This window comes from Natrix helvetica (genome assembly GCF_964273705.1).
Source record: "Natrix helvetica genome assembly, chromosome: 1".
Lineage (NCBI taxonomy): Eukaryota > Metazoa > Chordata > Lepidosauria > Squamata > Natricidae > Natrix > Natrix helvetica.
In genome coordinates this window covers 29,703,035-29,721,941 of record NC_138548.1, presented here as the reverse complement: position 1 = coordinate 29,721,941, position 18,907 = coordinate 29,703,035, and the positions used below count along the sequence as shown (strand labels likewise).

The 18,907-nt window shown below is 38.3% G+C and overlaps 2 protein-coding genes across 11 annotated transcripts in view; one reads left to right on the top strand and one right to left on the bottom strand.

The window, feature by feature from the left end:
• ARMH4 (armadillo like helical domain containing 4) overlaps positions 1-1,934 on the bottom strand; it is a 95,002-nt gene extending 93,068 nt beyond the window's left edge. For 2 of the 3 annotated variants that reach the window (XM_081935694.1, XM_081935698.1), the window contains exon 1: positions 1,425-1,517. The gene's annotated coding sequence lies outside the window, so the exon portion shown is untranslated. Of the gene's footprint in view, positions 1-1,424; positions 1,518-1,825 lie in introns of those variants that run through there. The other variant, XM_081935697.1, reaches the window with a different exon arrangement.
• TBPL2 (TATA-box binding protein like 2) lies at positions 706-18,428 on the top strand. 8 transcript variants are annotated; one of them, XM_081935705.1, is made up of 8 exons: positions 712-1,300; positions 2,539-2,604; positions 4,776-5,170; positions 9,355-9,442; positions 11,737-11,828; positions 12,691-12,858; positions 15,490-15,584; positions 18,019-18,427. In XM_081935705.1, exons 3-8 carry the CDS (start codon positions 4,803-4,805, stop codon positions 18,096-18,098), a joined length of 891 nt encoding a protein of 296 aa, XP_081791831.1. In that variant the 5' UTR covers positions 712-1,300; positions 2,539-2,604; positions 4,776-4,802; the 3' UTR covers positions 18,099-18,427. The 8 variants fall into 8 exon arrangements, with proteins under 8 accessions (XP_081791834.1, XP_081791831.1, XP_081791830.1 ...); XM_081935704.1 differs by lacking the exon at positions 712-1,300 and adding an exon at positions 1,893-1,946; XM_081935702.1 differs by lacking the exon at positions 712-1,300 and adding an exon at positions 1,997-2,113.
• The last annotated feature ends 479 nt before the right edge of the window (positions 18,429-18,907 follow it).

The following is an 18,907-nucleotide window of genomic DNA, read 5'->3' as shown; positions in this document are numbered from 1 at the left end:
GGTTTAAGGCTCCTAAACTTTTTTGCAATCACACCTCCTTTTAGTGTCGTCTTAATGTACAGAACTTCCCTAAAAATCCAAATATCTTTAAAGCGCTCCATGGCACAGGACCTAGCTACCTGCGGGATCGCATCCTCCCCATACATCCCTGCGGCCGATTCGCTCTCACAGGGAGGGACTCCTCCGGGTGCCGTCCACTAGGCAGTGCCAGCGGGCGACGCCCAGGAGTAGGGCCTTCTCTGTGATGGGCCCGACCCTCTGGAATGACCTCCCCCCCCCCGATGTTAGAATAACGACCGATCTCCGCTCCTTCCGTAAGAAACTTAAGACCCACCTGTTCAACTTAGCTGGCCTGGCCTAACTGTAGTTTTTGTGTCCCTCTAGCCGTATTTTAAATTTTCAGGGGTAGATTTCTTAGGTTGTTTTAATTTTTAACTATACTGTACAGCCTATCACTTAATCTGTTTTATGGGTATTTAAAAATATTTAAGTTTTGTATATTGTTTTATTTGTGGTCTGTACACCGCCCCAAGTCCCTTTGGGGAGAGGGGGCAGTCTATAAATTTAATAAAAAAATAATTAATAAAAAAATATGCATGTATGTATGTATCATATAGCACATTCACATCACATTCAACAAGACACAAGATAAAAATACAAAATGAAATATTCTAAACATATGTCTAGATTACAGATATAATTTCTTGCTTCCTTTGTCACAGCCAAGAAATCAGCAAAGTTATCATTATAGACTCTATTTTGGCACTCTGTCATTATATGTTGGATTGTTTTTCAGCCCCCCCCCCTCCCAATTTGGTGATGATACTTTGCCCCACTTATACAAGGCATCTGCACATTTACCATGGCCAGTACGAATCCGGTTCAGTATTCTAGATATCCAAACACCAAATGAACACCAATTAACAATGAAAATACAGTGAAACTTTGGGAAAGGTAGATTTGTTATACCAATGTAGCTAAAAGGTTTCTTCACACCTCTCTCTAGAGTCTGTCTGTACCTCCCCAAGGGTGTGTTCCTGGAAACTGGTTTAAGGTTTTCCTGACAGATTCTACATGATCCAAATCACACTTTGAGCATGGATCAGTACTCAGGGCTTGTGTTTTCGCAGGTATTGACCCACAAATTGCCAACTAAAATGCCAACACATTCAATGTGTTGTGTAGTGAGCCGAGGTGGTTAGAGTATAGTACTGAAGGCTACTTCAGCTGACTGCTAGCTGCAGTTCAAATCTCACCGGCTCAAGGTTGACTCAGCCTTCCATCCTTCCATCCTTCCAAGGTGGGTAAAACAGATTATTGGGGGCAATATGTAAACCGCTTAGAGATGACTGTAAAGCACTATGAAGCGGTATATGTCTAACTGCCATTGCTAATTGGTAGAAGTAACATTGTATCATATATACTCAAAATCCTGATTCAGTTAATTATAGTCAATCTGTTCGACAAATATATTCATTTTTTTTCTGGGAAAATCCTACAGAATTAATGTCTTCACTCACTCAAAGCAGGACTCAGCAACTTGAGCCCCTAGGGCTGCAAGGAGGCCTAAATAACTCCTTTCTTGTAGCCCACAAACCACTGTTGACCAGAATTGCCAGAAACTGGAGTTAAGATTTTTGAGGTAGAAAAAAGACAAAAAGTGCTATCTATCCTAGAGTATCATCTTAATTATCAATAAAGCAAAGCAACAGCCACTAAACTCTTGTTACTACCTATTGTATAACTTAAGACATTTACAACATTAAATGCAACTCTTGGCCAGTAAAACTTTGCCTGCTTGCTTAAGGGTTCCCACCAGACTTACTGAAGTAGCACGCAGGTGATTCTAATGCTCCAATTTTAATGAAAGAACACTCTTCTCAGATAAAGAGGTCCATACTTCATTCAGCTGCTTGGAGTTATTCCGGCTTAAAAGGCTTTTTAAGGTAGAAAGATAATGGCTGCAGTTGACTTGCTTTTAGAATAGCAATTTTTAACTGAACAAGAAACAGAGCAGGATTAAATTTCTTGTTAATTTACCCAGTACTATTAGAAGCCATCCATGGATGGGGAATTCTCATTGGAAAGCTACCTAGATGAGTATTCAAGCCAGGTAAAGTCAAGGTTGTTAGTTTAGGTTAGTATAAGAGTGATTCTGGTGTATCTTTTTGTGCTTGTGAATGGGGAACTGGTTGATTACAGTTCAATGTATTTTGTTGTCATAATCTTAAAATGTATATTATTAGGTTATTATGTTTTATGAAGGCATAAAAATCAATTGTTTCTAAGTGTGCTGTATAAACTTAAACCTTTCTCTAATGTAGTCATTGTTTGGAGAGAATTGCATATTTTTCTATAGCTAGGAAATTCCAGAGTTATACATTAACTGTACATATATATAGCTCCTTGCAGTTGTCTTGCCAATAATACCAAAATGGTATATAAAACCAAAAAAATGGCATATAAAAGAGTTCAGTTTGTCTAAAAGAAATCATTAACTTTGATTGGTAATACTTGTTTGTTTCTTGTTCCCTGAAGGTACAAATATCCTGCTTGAATAAATATAGCATCTTATCTATGTGACATTCTCAGCCTATTATACAGGTAATCCTCGACTTAGTTCATTTAGTGACCTTTCAAAGTTACAGCGGCACTGAAAAATGTGGCTTATGACCATTTTTCAAAGTTACATTTGCAGCATCCCCGTGATCATGTGATCAAAATTCAAAGGCTTGAAAACGGGTTCATATTTATGACTTTTGCTGGGTCCCAGGGTCATGGGATCATTTTTTGCAACCTTCTGACAAACAAAGTCAATGGGGAAACCAGATTAACTTAAAAACCAGGTTATTAACTATCAACCGCAGTGATTCACTTAACTGTAGCAAGAAAAGTCATAAAATGGGGCACAACTCACTTAACAATAGACATTATGGACTCAATTGTGGTTGTAAGCCGAGGACTACCTGTATTAGCAAGCAGCCTGTAAAAAGGACAATGGGCATGTTTTATCTTATTTATTCTACTAGATTCAGCTCATGAATATAGCTCTGTCTGTGTGTGTGTGTGTTTTCTAATGATAAGCTAATTCTGGATAAGTGTTACCAAATGGTAAACTCTGCATTGAGGGGTGATGGATTCTTTATTAAATTAACATCAAGACAGAAGATTTAAATTGGGGGCTTTGCTGAGTCATTATCACTCCCCGCTGTTTCACTTGGCACCATAGTTTCTGGGACAGTTCATGAATTATAAACAAAAAAAAAGTGATGACCTCAAACCACTAAGGGAACTTCCTAGTTGACCTCTTTCATGAATAATAGATTTTGAGGAAATTCTCTTCCTCAAAAGTAAACAAGCTTTATTTAATTAGAGCCAGTTGTCAAATGTACACACTGCACTAGGCCATAAATTGTTTTGTCCAGGACTAGGCCATAAATTGTTTTGCCCTGTTTAAAAGCTCAGAATTGATTTAGAGCACATAATTTGTTAAACCATAGATCATGGTTTCCATATCACTGTAGATGGGACATTGTGTTGGTCTATAGTGGTGAGAAATGAGAAGGAGTTTGGTAGTGATTTTTCTAACATTTTTTTATTAAAAGATATGTGATTTCGTGAGCTGCTGTCCACTTAATCAGATGTAGAGAATGGCTACTTCTATCTTTATTTCAACAGATGCATAACCAGTCCTTAAAGGTAAAGGTTCCCCTCACACATATGTGCTAGTTGTTCCTAACTCTAGGGGGCAGTGCTCATCTCCGTTTCAAAGCCAAAGAGCCAGAACTGTCCGAAGACGTCTCCGTAGTCATGTGGCCGGCATGACTAAATGCTGAAAGCGCACGGAACGCTGTTACCTTCTTGCCAAAGGTGGTTCCTATTTTTCTACTTGCATTTTTTACGTGCTTTCAAACTGCTAGGTTGGCAGAAGCTGGGACAAGTAACCGGAGCGTACTCCGTTATGCAGCACTAGGGATTCGAACCGCCAAACTGACAACCTTTCTGATTGACAAACTCAGCATCTTAGCCACTGAACCACCGCATCCCTAACCAGTCCCTACAACTGATGAAATAAGCAGCAACTCACAAAATCTTATGCCTTTTAAGTATTAGAAAAAGTACTACCAGTATTCTGATAATTTTTAATCACAACCTAAAGTTGTCAATCATACCTAATAAGAATATATAAGAAATTTCCCAACACTGATCTCTTCTGAGTTCATAGAATAAATAAATAATTTAGTTTGCTCAGCCCATTTGCCTCGATGTAAAAATTTAGGAAATTCATGGAATTTGCTTCCTAATAAATGTGTTTAGAATTATAATATTGTAGAGAGATTATTCAAGGGAGATAAACAGTATCTCCTAAAATTCAGGATCTAGGAGCATCCTGGTTCATTTTAAAAACAATGCCTTTTCCATCCTGAGTAAAGACATAAACCTGTTTATTAGTCCTATAATTAAAAAATGAAAATAAATTGCTGTTGCACGTATTGGTAAAATTTCTCCACATATCCAAAACCTGAGGTTGTTCACTCAGCTTTGGTTTGTGGTTTGCAAGCCGGACTCTGAGTTTTGCTACTGCACGTGCTTTAAAAAAAAAAAACCTTTCATTTACTCTTGTTTTTGACAATCAAAGCCAAGTGATTGTCCATGCCATCAATGTAGTCCCATAAGGAAATCATGGTGTTTTTAAGGAAGTGGTTCTCTGTAGGATTTTGCATATTCATAAAGCCAAAGTGCCTGAAATGTTTTCTGCTCCTCTATTTTTGAAGGATGATCTTCCATCAAATAGCCCTCAAATGTATTCTCCCATGAGTCCCTTTGAATCAGATTTGCCTATTTCTGTCATTCCGGGCACATTGTTTACTCCTCAGCCTGACCAAGGCAAAGACTTCTCTTCAGTAGATCTTAGCTTCCTGCCAGATGATTTTGGACAAGATGACAAACATGGCGGCAGCAGCACGCTGGAAGACTATCAAGGCCCTCAGCTGGGAATACAAGACAGTGGAATCTTCTCAGAGGACAATGGGGGGTCGCAACAGAGGGATGAAAATGCAATTCAGCCATCGTCTGATTTTTCTGGGATGTGTTCCTCCATGGCACCCATAACCCCCATGACTCCTGTGACCCCCACTTCAGAAGCTTCTGGCATTGTCCCACAGTTACAGTAAGTTTTACTCAAAAGTAGTTGATTTGGCACATTGGCAGTTGCCACATTTTAGTCAAGCATGTCAATGAAAACCCAATTAGTGGAAGTAAGTTAATGGCTCGGTGGAATATTCAGTCCTAGAATATCGAATAATTGAGTAAGCTATGATTAAGTCAAGCATATGGCATCAAGAAAAAGGCAAAGATGCATTTGTTAAGTTTCCTAGATAACCGTACCAAAGTGACTTGCCATTAACTTTTTACAGGATGACTCTGCTTCCCAGTCTATCTTACAACTCTGATATTCCCTGGTAATCTGTCCAATTATAAATATAGCCTCTATATTTAAGTGCAATGCATTTTCTATCATATTATTGGAAACATAACCTGAGAATGATGGATTTTCAGCATATAATGACCACTAAATTCGAAGTGATAAGGAAATCCAAGTATAAAGCAGGATTACAGCCATATTAATAAATGGATGAGTAGATGGAAGTGGAATTTAAAACCTAATATAAATCATAGAGAGACCTGCAGTTCGATCATCCCCCTCCCATTAGTTTGCAATTCATTTTTAGGAAAAGTCGCTTTTGATGATTATTCACATATTATGACTAAACAATGCTTTTTTAAAACTATAACATACTGTATAGGATGAGCCCCTCTTGACTGGTTTCAAATGCTATCTAATCTAAATTAAATTATGGTTTAGAGCAATGTGTGATGACAGACTTGCTGATACATGCTCAGAAAACTTTTCTAGTTTTTTCCTAGTTCACCTTCAACTGAAAGTAGTAGAATATGGCCTGCTATTTATTAGCTCAGTGGCAGCATCTGTGCGAATCTTGTGCTGTAAACTAGATTGGGAAATGGGGAAAAAATAATTCTGGAACAGGACACAGTCTTAAAAAGCCAGGTTTGACTAAAAGGACGGAAATAGTAGCATCAGAATCCATAAAGACCTCTTCAAAGGTAGCACGTTGTTGGGTGTATCCATGCCATGGGTGGGTTCCTGCCAGTTGTAACCTCTTCTATAGAAGAGGTTCCACAAATCTACAGTGCCGTTTAGAACCGGTTCCAGCTCCCTCCCCCCCGCCCGTCTGCATATCATCAAGATGAAGAGCGAGAGGAGGAGTTCTGAGAGTTGAAGTCCACAAGTCTTAAAGCTGTCAAGTTTGAACACCCCTGGGTTTTTTTTTTCTAAAGGGTTAGGGGTGCAAGGGTCTTGTAACTTGACAGCTTTAACACTTGCGTGCTCCAAATGCCAGTTTCTGAGCCAACATTTTGGTTGCTAAGCAAGAGGGTTGTTAAGTGAGTTTCACCACATTTTACAAGTTGGCCACTCCCACCCAGTCACATGGCTGGCAAGCCACTCCCACCCAGTCACATGGCTGGCAAGCCATTCCCACAAAGCAGGCCACACCTACAGAAGAGGTTCTAAAAAATTTTGAAACCCACCACTAATATTCCATGTCATAGTTGTGCCACTACCATGAGAGCTCAGCTGGGCATTTTATTGGCTTGGTGAGGATATTTCTGTGGCCTGCCAGCTTCAGTTAAGCATTTGATGGATCGTTTTACTATGTTCTGAGGGTTAAATAAATTGTAAAATGTTTTAGCAATCAAAGAAGTAAACCTTGAGCCGTTTCATAGCAAGCAGGAAGCATAGCCTCTCCCTCTTACTAAGATAGTAAAATGGGCCAGAAGCAGAGGTGGTATTCAGCCAGTTCTTACAGGCTCTGGAGAACCAGTAGTGGAAATTTTGAGTAGTTCGGAGAACAGGCAAATAGTCTGACCCTGCCCCCGCTACCTCCCAGCCTCCTAGCTGATCTTCTTTTGTTGCCATAAACAGGAGAACGGAGCTGGAAAGCAGGTTAGTGGGGTGGGGCGGGAATGGGGATTTTGCAGTATCCTTCCCCTGCCACGCCCACCAAGCCACATCCACCAACCCACGCCACGCCCTCAGAACTGGCAGAAAAAAAAATTGAATCCCACCACTGGCCAGAAGCTATGGCAAATAAGTTTGCAAAGAAGAGACGAACTTCAGTAGAGAGAACAGAAGGAGCTGATGCTATGGAGTTCTTGGTGCTATTTGAGCTTGATTTTTTTGCTTGCAGGGTTTCATTACCCAACTAAGTAATGTTGATTGCTGAAGGGGATATGTTCTAGTCTTTTTGTTTCCTAAGGGACAGCATTTTCTCCATCAGCCAGCACTCAGTTAAACAGGCATCAATTTAGATAGACAAAAAACAAGATATCCCACCAAAACTAGCAAAGCAAGCTATAATACTGTATATAAAAAGGCAGCAAACCCTACACTGACTCACACTGAAGATGTTACGTAATTCGGTAGGAGTGGGCTGGGGATTGCCAAATTGGAAAATCTCTAAAAAGCATTGTTAGTGGGATACATCCACAAAGCAAATATCACAATCTTCATCTATTTACAGAAGCAACCGAGCAAAACGGAGCACTTGGAATTGAGAAAAAATTGTTCTCATTTCTTGCTTTGAAAAAAACCATTTTGAAAAATGAGAACAAGATTCAGATTTCTGTAATGGACATATTGGGTAAAAGGTTTTGTTTTTTTCTATTTGATTACTCTCACAGGCTGAGGGCATCAAATTATCTATTGCTGCTAAATTCTCTGAATCTGATGGAAACCAATCATCTTCAAAAGACAACGGGATTTTTTTTATCAGTTATGGAAATTTATTAAGTAGTTTTGTATGCAAAAATTGCCAACAACCATAAAACCATACAATATTTGTGAGACATTTATAATAATACAGCATCAACTTTTGATTAAAAAAAGTTTTCCAGAATTGAAAGGCCAATTCTTATAAGACAAGGTGACAGTCTTACACAAAACAAAAGTATCTTTTATAGTAAACTATCTTTTGAGTTTTTCAAACTACCCATGTTTCTAGGGCCTAGTTTTTAATCCAAACAATCCTGGTCTGTTCCACCACTGTCTATTTCTTACCCTCCTTTTCAAGCAGACATCAAGTGTCTAGCAAATATTTTGACCTTGATTTTTTCACAGCATTGTTCAACTGCACATCATCTTTAAGGCTGTTTCTCCATGGTTTTAGTTGTTTTGACATACGTAATTGCAGGGTGGAGAGAAGGGAAATCACCAGCTGGCCCAAATAATGACCTAATGAAGGTGTCCACACTCCTTCCCTTCTGATAAAGATGACTCAGTCAGTATCATGAAACAAGCAGCTCCCAGTCAAGCCATCCAGAATCCTGAATAATTACAAAGTAAGAGGCAAAAAAGATGGAGGGGACGATTAAAATGGGAACTGCTCAATAAAATGAGTCATAATTCTTTTCATTTTTCCTTATTTATCCTTTGATTCTTTTTTCTTGTAATTAAACATTATAGTTTAAAAAATTTAAAAGAGAGCAATCAGAAGGCAAAAAGACAAAAATCAGTAGTCTAATTTTGGGTTATAGTTATCAACAATTCTGTTGAGGACCAGACCCTGTTAATCATATTTTCAGCAGACCTCTTGAAAAGATTATGCAGTATTTGGATGTTTTACCTTGATAACATCTTTGCAAAACTACTAAGAAAAGCCTAATAAGGCAAAATATATGATATAGATGCTAGAACATCCTCAAGTCTAGCCCCATTGCTATCTACCAGTCTTTGTCTTGGCAGAAAAACATATTAGCAAGAAATTTGCTTCCCCTGTCGCTGGTTCCATTTTTGTTATTAGAAAAAAGGGTTTTTCCAGGAGAGAAATGTTTCTGCCGCACTTAGACACAAGTAGGAAGATGCTGTAAGAATTAGCCCTAAATTATCAGAGAGTTGATAATCTCTAGATCAGGGGTCCCCAACCCCAGTTTCATGGACCGGTACTAGTCCGCGGCATTCCGGAAACCTGTCTGTGCAAAAAAGCCCATGCCCCCTGTGATCCACAGAAAAACCTCTCTCCATGGAAGCAGTCCCTGATGCCAAAAATGTTGGGTGCTCTAGATAACACAGTATAAATACCACTGTACCTAACTAATATAACTATTTTGTTTTTTAATGAAACAATAAAATAATATTTTTAAAAAGAATTCCAGAGCCTGTTGTGACTCCTGGAAGAAAAAGAAAAATGAAAAAGAAGCTGTTTTTACTTATGTTACTGCACTCCTTTTATGTAAAGTTCCTAAAGGCTTCTTTTGTTCCTGTTGTTCTGCTAGGAATATAGTAGCCACTGTAAATTTGGCTTGCAAATTGGACCTAAAGAATATAGCCCTTCAGGCCAGAAATGCAGAATATAATCCAAAGGTAAGCACTAGTTTTCTCTCTCTCGTTTAAGGCTTTTTATTTCCACCTCTGAGGCTGCTTCTCTTCATAATCTGACCTCTATGAAGATGTTCCAAGTAATTGGTTGGCCCAAAAACACTCCCTTTAAGTTTGCCTTTTCCAAGCTGGCTTTATAATAGTATCCTGGCCAGTGAATGTCTACTTAGAATTGCCATGCTTTGCTTGCTCATTTCTTATCTATATGCACTCTGCTATTCTTCTGTTATAGAAGGCTGCCTACGGAATGCAGGACATACACCTGACAATCCCATAATGTCATCTCTTGTCTAGCATACCTCACTGAGCTCAAAAGATACATTTGCCCAAAGCAGTATTTTTGAGAGCCTGGAAAGTCAACTCTAATTCCAGTTATATTTTATAACCAAAGAGCAACTGCTATGCTTGTCCAGGGGGCTTGACCAGTTCGACGTCACTCGTATCGGGGTGCCTGTTCTGGCCTGAGCACTCTGTCAGTGGAAATGGGCTCCCGAGGGTCTATTTTCAGCTGTGACGGCCTCCTGCAACCCTCTGCCAGCGAAAACAAAGCTCGTGAGGTGTGCCTGCAGCCCTTGTGAGCTCTGTTTTTGGCTGCAATGGTCTCCTGCAACCCTCTGCCCTTCCGAGTTCCGTTTTCACTGGCAGAAGCACCGCAGGCTGATCCTTTGTTGTTTCCAGGGCAGCCTCATGGGTCAGATCTAAGCACCTCGGGGGCCAGATCCGGCCCACGGGCCTCGAGTTTGACACCCCTGCGCTAGTCTATATTATCCCACTCCCTCTGCTATCTGACATATTCTTCCCGGCTTCTACTGAAAAATTAATCTTTGCCCTGCATGTCTATGGAGATTCTCAATCATTCAGATCACGGTTGTTCCAAAGGTGCTTTTTCCAAAAGGCAACTGGACTTTCTTATTTTTTTTTTTCTTTGAAAAGGTTTCGCTTCTCATCCAAGAAGCTTCTTCAATTCTCAGAACTGAGAACTCAGAGAACTGAAGAAGCTTCTTGAATGAGAAGCGAAACATTTTCAAAGAAAAAAACAAGAAAGTTCAGTTGTCTTTCGGAAAAACCACTTTGGAACATCCTGTCCTGTGCGTTCCAAGCCAGCGGTAGCTCATACAATTTCTACATTGTTAATCAATGTGACCGAGCAGTGGGTCTCAAACTCCTCTTCCACAAGTCAATTCACACTCGTCTTGTTTCCTGCTTCGGGTTAGTAGCTTGGTAGTTCTTGGTGTAACTACTAGGAAACACCACATTTGGCATCATCCCTTTAACTCTGGACTCTCAAAGAAATTTTAATGTATTTTGGTAATTAAATATTATCCTTTAGGTAAGTAGCATAGAGGTATCTGACTAGATATTTCAAGCCCACCAGAGATTAAGAAAATCCAACCTTATTTTTTTTCCAAAATCTATAAGCCCTGAAAATTAGAAAAGAAAATACAGTATTCCAAGCACATCACAAGATGGGGATGCTACAAATGAATGCTTTCTCAAGGAGATGTTGCAGATTAAGTTAACAGACCACCAGAAGATTCTAAATAAAAGTAATAATTTCCTGCCTATCTAAAGAATAGTCAGCAAAATTGAAGTTATATATTTCCTAACTTTGAATAGGAAATAATGTTAGATGTTTGTCTAATTAAATGTCAGAACAAAGAAAGAAATTAGACCTAATGCAAATTTAGCTAGTTTTGGTGCCTTTAGAACTAAGCTGCTCTTGAAAACAGTCAATGCCTTGGTCTCAATTAGCTGGATAGCTCTCACAGGCCTGATAAGTCCAAATATATCAGGCCATATAAATATTTGAATAGATAAAAGGCTACATTCACATTTTTATAGACTTTATCGACAATGTTTATAATTATTAAATATAAACATACAAAATATGTTTATATTTTATAAGGAGAGACCTATTTATCTAAGATCTTTCCCAGGTCAGTAAGGTCACTTGCAACTATTGAAGCAATCTCAAAATAAGAATAGAATGAGAAGAAAAATGTTTATGATTTTCAATAAACAAACTAGTTTGGTCTAGCAGGTAAGGCTAAAAAGCAGGAGATGAGTTCCAGTCCTTTCTTAGCCATGAAGGACAGCTGGGTGACCTTGGGCCAATAACTCACTGTCAGCCCAACTCACCTCAAAAGGGTTATATTGGATATGTTCGCCATCTTGAGTTATTTGTAAAAAACTAATAATAGCAAGATATAAATAGATATTCATACAATGACTAATACAGTTTTAAAAGGATTTTACATTTGGATTTTTCTGAATTTTAGAGATTTGCTGCTGTAATTATGAGAATTAGAGAACCAAGAACAACTGCCCTTATCTTTAGTTCTGGTAAAATGGTGTGCACAGGAGCCAAAAGGTACGACTACTAAGCTTTACAAGATGCCTTATCTAAGGATAGGATTGTTGTGATATAAGGCTAATGTGATTGGTTCAGACCATTATCTAGTTCAGGCTGGGCATCAGACAACAGTGTAATCATCCTAAGAAACAGCCAATGTTTTTGAAATGTTTCTTAAGGCAGTATATGCATGTACATTTATTGCATTGGGAATTGTTTCATTTATTTAGTGCCACAAGACCAGCTAATGTATTGTCAAATATAGGTCCCTTGGAAATCCCTTTTTTTTAAAAAAATATAGAAATGTTCTTGCAATATTCCACCATACTATGGGATACTACCAAAGTTAATTAATCTTCCCAAAGCTGGTACTTTACCAGGTGTATTGATCTACATTTCCCATAGACCACCAGCTAGCATGGATAGTGACATGGTTGGCTGAATATGAAAGGATCTATTTTGGTGGTACACATTTAGCAACTGCAATTGGTTTCAAGAAAATAGCTTGGAGTCATTGTGCAATGGGAAGCGGGAATATATAAGCTTGATATCTCCCAAAGTCCATGAGGCCTTATCTGGTCATTCTCAGCAGAAGACAAGCAGTCTGGTGAGATTTTTGTAACATAGGCAATAAACAATAGTCACTGACTGAGGCTATTTGAGTAGTTCTGATTGCTGGTGCATGATAGCACTCCAATTTTTTTGTTCAGTAACAGAAAACTCTAATAGATATTACTAGCAATTGTGGTAGGGAGAAACCTTCAGAAGCCAAAATAACAGGTTGGGAGAATACAGGTGACTAAGAAATTGAAATTACTCACTCTTGTCTTAAAGCTTTGCTGGCTGGCTTTGTTTTTTAATGCTTGTTGTAAATTTGCAGTGAAGAGCAGTCACGACTGGCAGCTAGAAAGTATGCTCGTGTGATACAGAAGCTCGGTTTTCCTGCAAAATTCCTGGATTTCAAAATACAGAACATGGTGGGCAGTTGTGATGTGAGATTTCCCATCCGCTTAGAAGGATTAGTTCTAACTCATCAACAGTTTAGCAGGTATGTCTCTCCCAGAGGTGGTATTCAGCCACTTCTGACAGGTTCTGGAGAACCGGTAGCAGAAATTTTGAGTGTGGGGAGGGAATGGGGATTTTGCAGTATCCTTCCCCTGCCACTCCCACAAAGCCATGCCCACAGAACCAATAGTAAAAATTTTTGAATCCCACCACTGGTCTCCCCCATGTGTGTGCAAGGGGAAAAGGCACCCAGAAGACTTTAGCTTCCATCATAACTAACCATTCACTGGCAGGTTGAGATGGTGGGAACTGTAGCCCAACAGTGCTTAGGACTTAACGTTGGGGAAGACAGATGAATATCAAAATAGTATTTCTACTGATTGTTCAGATAGGTTGGCTAAATAGTCTTGGGAGGCTGTTGAATTCTGAAACATGTGCCCTTTCCCTTCAGATCTAAATACTGGCATTTGAGGTTTTTGCTGTTTTGTGATGCTCATGGCATCAACTAGCTGTCTTCTAAGAGAAAGCAGTTATATTTATCCATGCAAAACTGTTGCCCAATTGCCCCATTAATAATCATTTTGGAACTCACGATTCAATTTTTTTTTCAGGATCTGAAAGATCTCTCAGATTTGTGCTGTTCTTAAAAAATAAGAACTTGGTGCCCCCCCCCCCCCAAAAAAAAACCCTGGGTTTTCTTACCAATCGAAGTGCAAATGCTTTTTTTATACTTTTATTATGCTGACTGACTCTGATGTGTTTTTCTGAAATATTAAATCATCTTGTTATATTTTGTTTTCCTCTGCGTCCCATTTAGGTTTGTTGCAAGAGAACCATGTAAAACCAGTTGGGATTTCACCAAGTAGTGATCCTTACTTGGGACACTTGTTTTGATTTATATCCCACTTTTCTATTCCGTTTGAGTCTCAGGATAACACATTGAATAGGTGTTCTTATTTTGACAGGAGGCATGTGGTAATTGGGGTGTGGGCTATGAACATTCTAGAAAAGGTCAGCCATTCCTAATTTGTAACCTCAAAACAGATACTACCAGAAGGCAACTAGGGTGGATATTCCTGACCATCCCTCTAACTTTTCAAGACGTTTTATCAACCTTTACCTTTCTCTTTTTATGGGAAGGTGAACATGTTGTAATTAATGTTTTTAATATTGTAGTTTTACTATGTTTTTATTATTCATAGGTGAACATATTGTAATATATGTTTTTAACTTTTTAATGGGACGGTGAACATAACAGTGTAAGTGCAGCTCCTGTTTGTGACTCATTAAAGTAATTGCATCTGTTTCCAGGACTGCAGATACCACCTTAGAAAAAAGACATGGCTGCTTTAATCAGTTACAGAGGCTGCATGTGCACTTCTTAATGTTTTGAAACACCTTTTCCAATACAATCTGAAGCATTACACAATCCTACCAATAGTAACAATGTAATATTCTTATTATATTATTAGGGTTGTATAATACTTCAGATTGTAGTGTAATGCTTCAGACTGTAGTGGGGAAAGGTGCTTCAAAACATTAAGAAGTACACATGCAGCCTCTGTAACTGATTAAAGCAGCCATGTCGTTTTTCTAAGATGGTATCTGCAGTCCTGGAAACAGATGCAATTGCTTTAATAATTCACAAACAAGAGCTGTAGTTACATTCTTCATGCATTACATCTCACCTTCCATTTTATTTTCTTAGATTAGAGGTTTGCATGGGGCTCGGATATATTACTTGAAATATAAATTATATCTGAGGCTGATATTTTGCTTTATAGTGCACAGTTACCAGTTTTCAAAACATATTAGAAACTGATAGGGCAGAAAATATGGATGGCACTAAGAAACAAGAGCCAGTATAACTAAAATAAGCCATGTACAAAAAGTGAATTCAAGGCTATCCCAATACGTAAGGAATTTTCTATGTAGAAAGACTGTATTCAGGGGAAAATACAGTGGTATCTTGGTGCTCAGCATTTTTGAAACTGGTATTCAACGTATTTTCACACAAAATTTTTCTCCTGGTGGTCATCATTTGTTTGGTACTCAACGCACAAGTTAGAACTTGTCAGTGTCAACTGCTTTATGACTCACTACATTATTCTTTATGGGAAAATTTTCTCTGGTACTCATTGGCGTTGATACTCCTCAAGCCTCCCAATTAATGATGAGTACTGAGGGTACTACTTAGCACCTTTGGTGTTCGAACAAAGTCAAGGTATTCTTCTATATTTTAAAAATGGATTCACAATAATTTATATGCCACATACTAGAATGACACTCGGCCATTTTCTAGAATGTAAACAAAGTGACTGTAAGCTGACTTTTTTAAATCATGTGTTTTTGATTGGAGATATCCAGTTATTTTAATTAAAAATGCAACTCTCATATTGTAATTATGCAAACTGATTGTAACTATAAAAATTGAGGTACAAAACTTTTTTACGAGTACTTTTTGCTTGTTAGAGAGCAAACTAAGGAATTAGAATGTCATTGATAAAGGGAGTGGGACAGAATAAAGGTTAACAAAAAGGAGCTAGTAGCAGGGAAGAACAGACTGTATTTTTTAGGCACTGGAAATTCCAAAGCTACTTAAAAAAAATCCCCGAAAGATATCTTGTTGATTCATAAAGTAAATTTTGTCTATTTTAATTTTTTTCTGGTGTAGTTATGAACCAGAGCTGTTTCCTGGACTTATCTACAGAATGGTCAAACCAAGAATTGTACTGCTTATTTTTGTGTCTGGAAAAGTTGTTTTAACTGGTAAGTAATTAAGTTGTATAAAAGCTGTCTATTTCTGCATCACTGACACATACACAAACATTGCAGGGCATATCTATCTTTCTTACATTACTATTATTATCAACATTTATGTGCCACCAAACTTGTGATCCAATTCTGTTGGAGCTGGACAAAGCTATTATTTTATACTGGTATTCGTCAACTTGGACAACTTTAAGCTATGTGCACTTTCAGTTGTTGGGTACTGTAGTTGAACTGGCTAGGCCAATCCAATGAGAGAAAGCAATCCTACAGAGAACAATGCACCAAGTCATGCAGGATTTTATAAGTTAATTACAACACTTTAAATAATCCCATTAAGATTTGTTGGCAACAAGTACAGGCTGTTGGTGCGATGTGCTCCCATTGAGGAGCCATGGTGTGCAGTGGTTAGAATGCAGTATTGCAGACTGACTGTATGCCAGGAGTTTGATCCAGACTGGCTCAAAGTTGACTCAGTCTTCCATTCTTCCAAGGTTCCAGACTGTTGAGGGCAATAGGCTGACTCTGTAAACCACTCAGAGAGTGTTATAAAGTACTATGAAGTGGTATGTAAGTCTAATTGCTCTTGCTATTGACAAACACGCACACAAAAAGCTGGACTCTGAATCAACTGCAGCTCACAAGTGACTTTCAAAGGTAGCCCATGTTGAGCACATTGCAGTAGTCTAAGGAAGTGGTGATGGAAGCACAACTCACTGAAAAAGGATCCTCCTACTCCACTATGTTGGCAACTGGTTCACCAATCAAAGCTGAAAAAGCCCATCCTGGCCACAGCCTCCTTCAGCTCTTCTAGTAGGAACTGTGAGTCCAGAATCCCAAGTCACAATATCTCCTTCAGGGGTAGTGGCATCTCATGAAGAGACATCTCTGGAGCAATAAATCCTGATGGACAATAGTAACTCCATCTTACTAGGCTTCAATCTATTCTCTCCCATGCAGACCTTACCAATCTAACATAGGATAACAATGTAAAGTTGGCCATTACCACTATCTTGATATAAACTTCCAAACTTTGGATTTGCTTCCAAAGGCTTCCTATGAATGTTAAATAGGTAGAGAACTGATCCTTGGGACACGCATGCCCCATACACAGAGGAATAGCATTGAGCTGATCTCTCCTATACCCCCAATTGGGGCTGTCCACCAAGAAACATTGCAACACAGTGTCTCTAATCCCCAGCCGTAGAGGGGGGTCTTGAAAGGATACCATAGTTGGTTTCAAAGGCCAGTGAGAATTCTAAAAACCTATATTTGTATTTCCTACTTCATAACAAATTCACAATGAAACATTAGAGGTGAACATAAAGTTCCTCACATAGGAAAAAGAACACAATGGTAGATAGCAAGGTTAATTAGAGCATATGTAAAAAGGAACTTCTAATTGTAGTTGATCACAAGCTGAATGAGTCAGTAGTACTGTATGATGTGTCTGCTGACTTTAAAATGTGTAATTCTGTTGCATCAGTAAAAATATTTCTAAATCAAGGGATGTAATATGTCTACTCCATTCACCATTAATCAATATACTGTACACTGAGTGTCTCAACAGTACTGGACATTGCACCAGGACAGATGCACAGAATAATGGGGATGATTCTTGCCTTACAAGGGGAGATTGAGGAAACTCCATGTTTACTTTGAAAGAAGGCATCTGGAGAGACAGTTTCCATCATCTGAACATGTCAAAGAACAATTCAAAGTTTTAAGCATCTGAGGATCTACTTATTTCCAATAAAGTCTGCCCTCCAGTAAGATTGAGCTGAGTGGGTGCACTCCAGGTCTTTTCAGTTCAAAAATAATGTCATCTACTGGGATGTACAGTAGGTAATGGGATTTCTAAATTGTGCCTGCTCTCTGTAATTGCATCTCTTTTAAGATGGTGTACAGTTCTTGTCCCAACATTTTGAAAGTTGCTTAAAATTTGGCTTTGTTCCTAGGCCTAGCAGGATAGGATGGCTACTGAGCCCCTCTCATAGGGTTTTTTATTAAAGGTATTTTTGAGGACATTGTATTTGTCGATGTGGAAGTTCAGGATTTTTCATGATTTTCTTTGTCTTTTAATTTATCATGCATGCCACCCAGTGATCTGGAACCAGGCAGCCTCTAAATTTAATAAAACAAAGCAAAATGATAATAAACAAGTCACAGTCATTTTCCTGTAGTCCCAGAATGCAGGATGCAGAACAATAAGCTTAAATTCAGGAAAGCACCTTCCTATTATTAGGAAACACCTTTAATGTTTTAATTAAAGGCATTTGCATGTAACTGATTATACATACCTATATTTTATACAGAAGTCCAAATGAATTCCATTATTCCCCAAGTTAGTGGCACAGAACTGCAGGCTAAGAACATATTTTTGTAGTAAGATGAAATTAAATGTAGTTAAAACTAATTCTATAATTATTTTTAGGTGCCAAAGACCGTTCTGAAATATATGAAGCATTTAAAAATATATATCCAATTTTAAAAGGTTTCAAGAAAGTCACTTAAGTTATTTTTTGAAAAATTATAAAAGTTTGTATATATTCTACATGTTCTAATATTTCAAACCTATATATAGTAATTGAATGACATCGCTTCTTTCCTTAGTTTTGTCTCATTTATTGTTTATCAGATATTTGTAAATACAGTCCAGAAAACATTTGAATGTTACTATTCAAATACATAAAATTAATAAGAAAACAAAGTTATGTAAGTTTTAGATTTCAGTAGCATAATGAAGTTTATTTAAAATTGAATTCAGTGTTGTGTGATTTCCATGTAATTAACTTGCATAAAATAAATGAAAATATACAATGATTTATTTAATGCTAAATAAATATGTAATTACCTAAGCAATTGATTGTTAAGCTGCCTAAACTGGTTTATTTGGTTTGATTTCAACAAATCCTAATGAGATAATCACTTGTTGTTAGTTGCAAAGTCATGTCTGACCCCATGGACAACGTTCCTCCAGGCCTTCCTGCCCTCTACCATCCTCTGGAGTCCATTTAAGCTCAAGCTGACTGCTTCGGTGACTCCATCCAGCTTCATTCTCTGTCGTCCCCCTTCTTCTTTTGCCATCAATCTTGCACAGCACTAGGCTCTTCTCCAGTGAGTCCCTCCTTCTCATTAGGTGGCCAAAGTACTTGAGTTTCATCTTCAGGATCTGGCCTTCTAAAGAGCAGTCGGGGTTGATCTCCTCTAGGACTGACCAGTTTAATCGCCTTGCAGTCCAAGGGACTGGCAGGAGTCTCCTCCAGCACCATAGTTCAAAGGCCTCAATTCTTTGGTGCTCAGTCTTTCTTATGGATAATCAT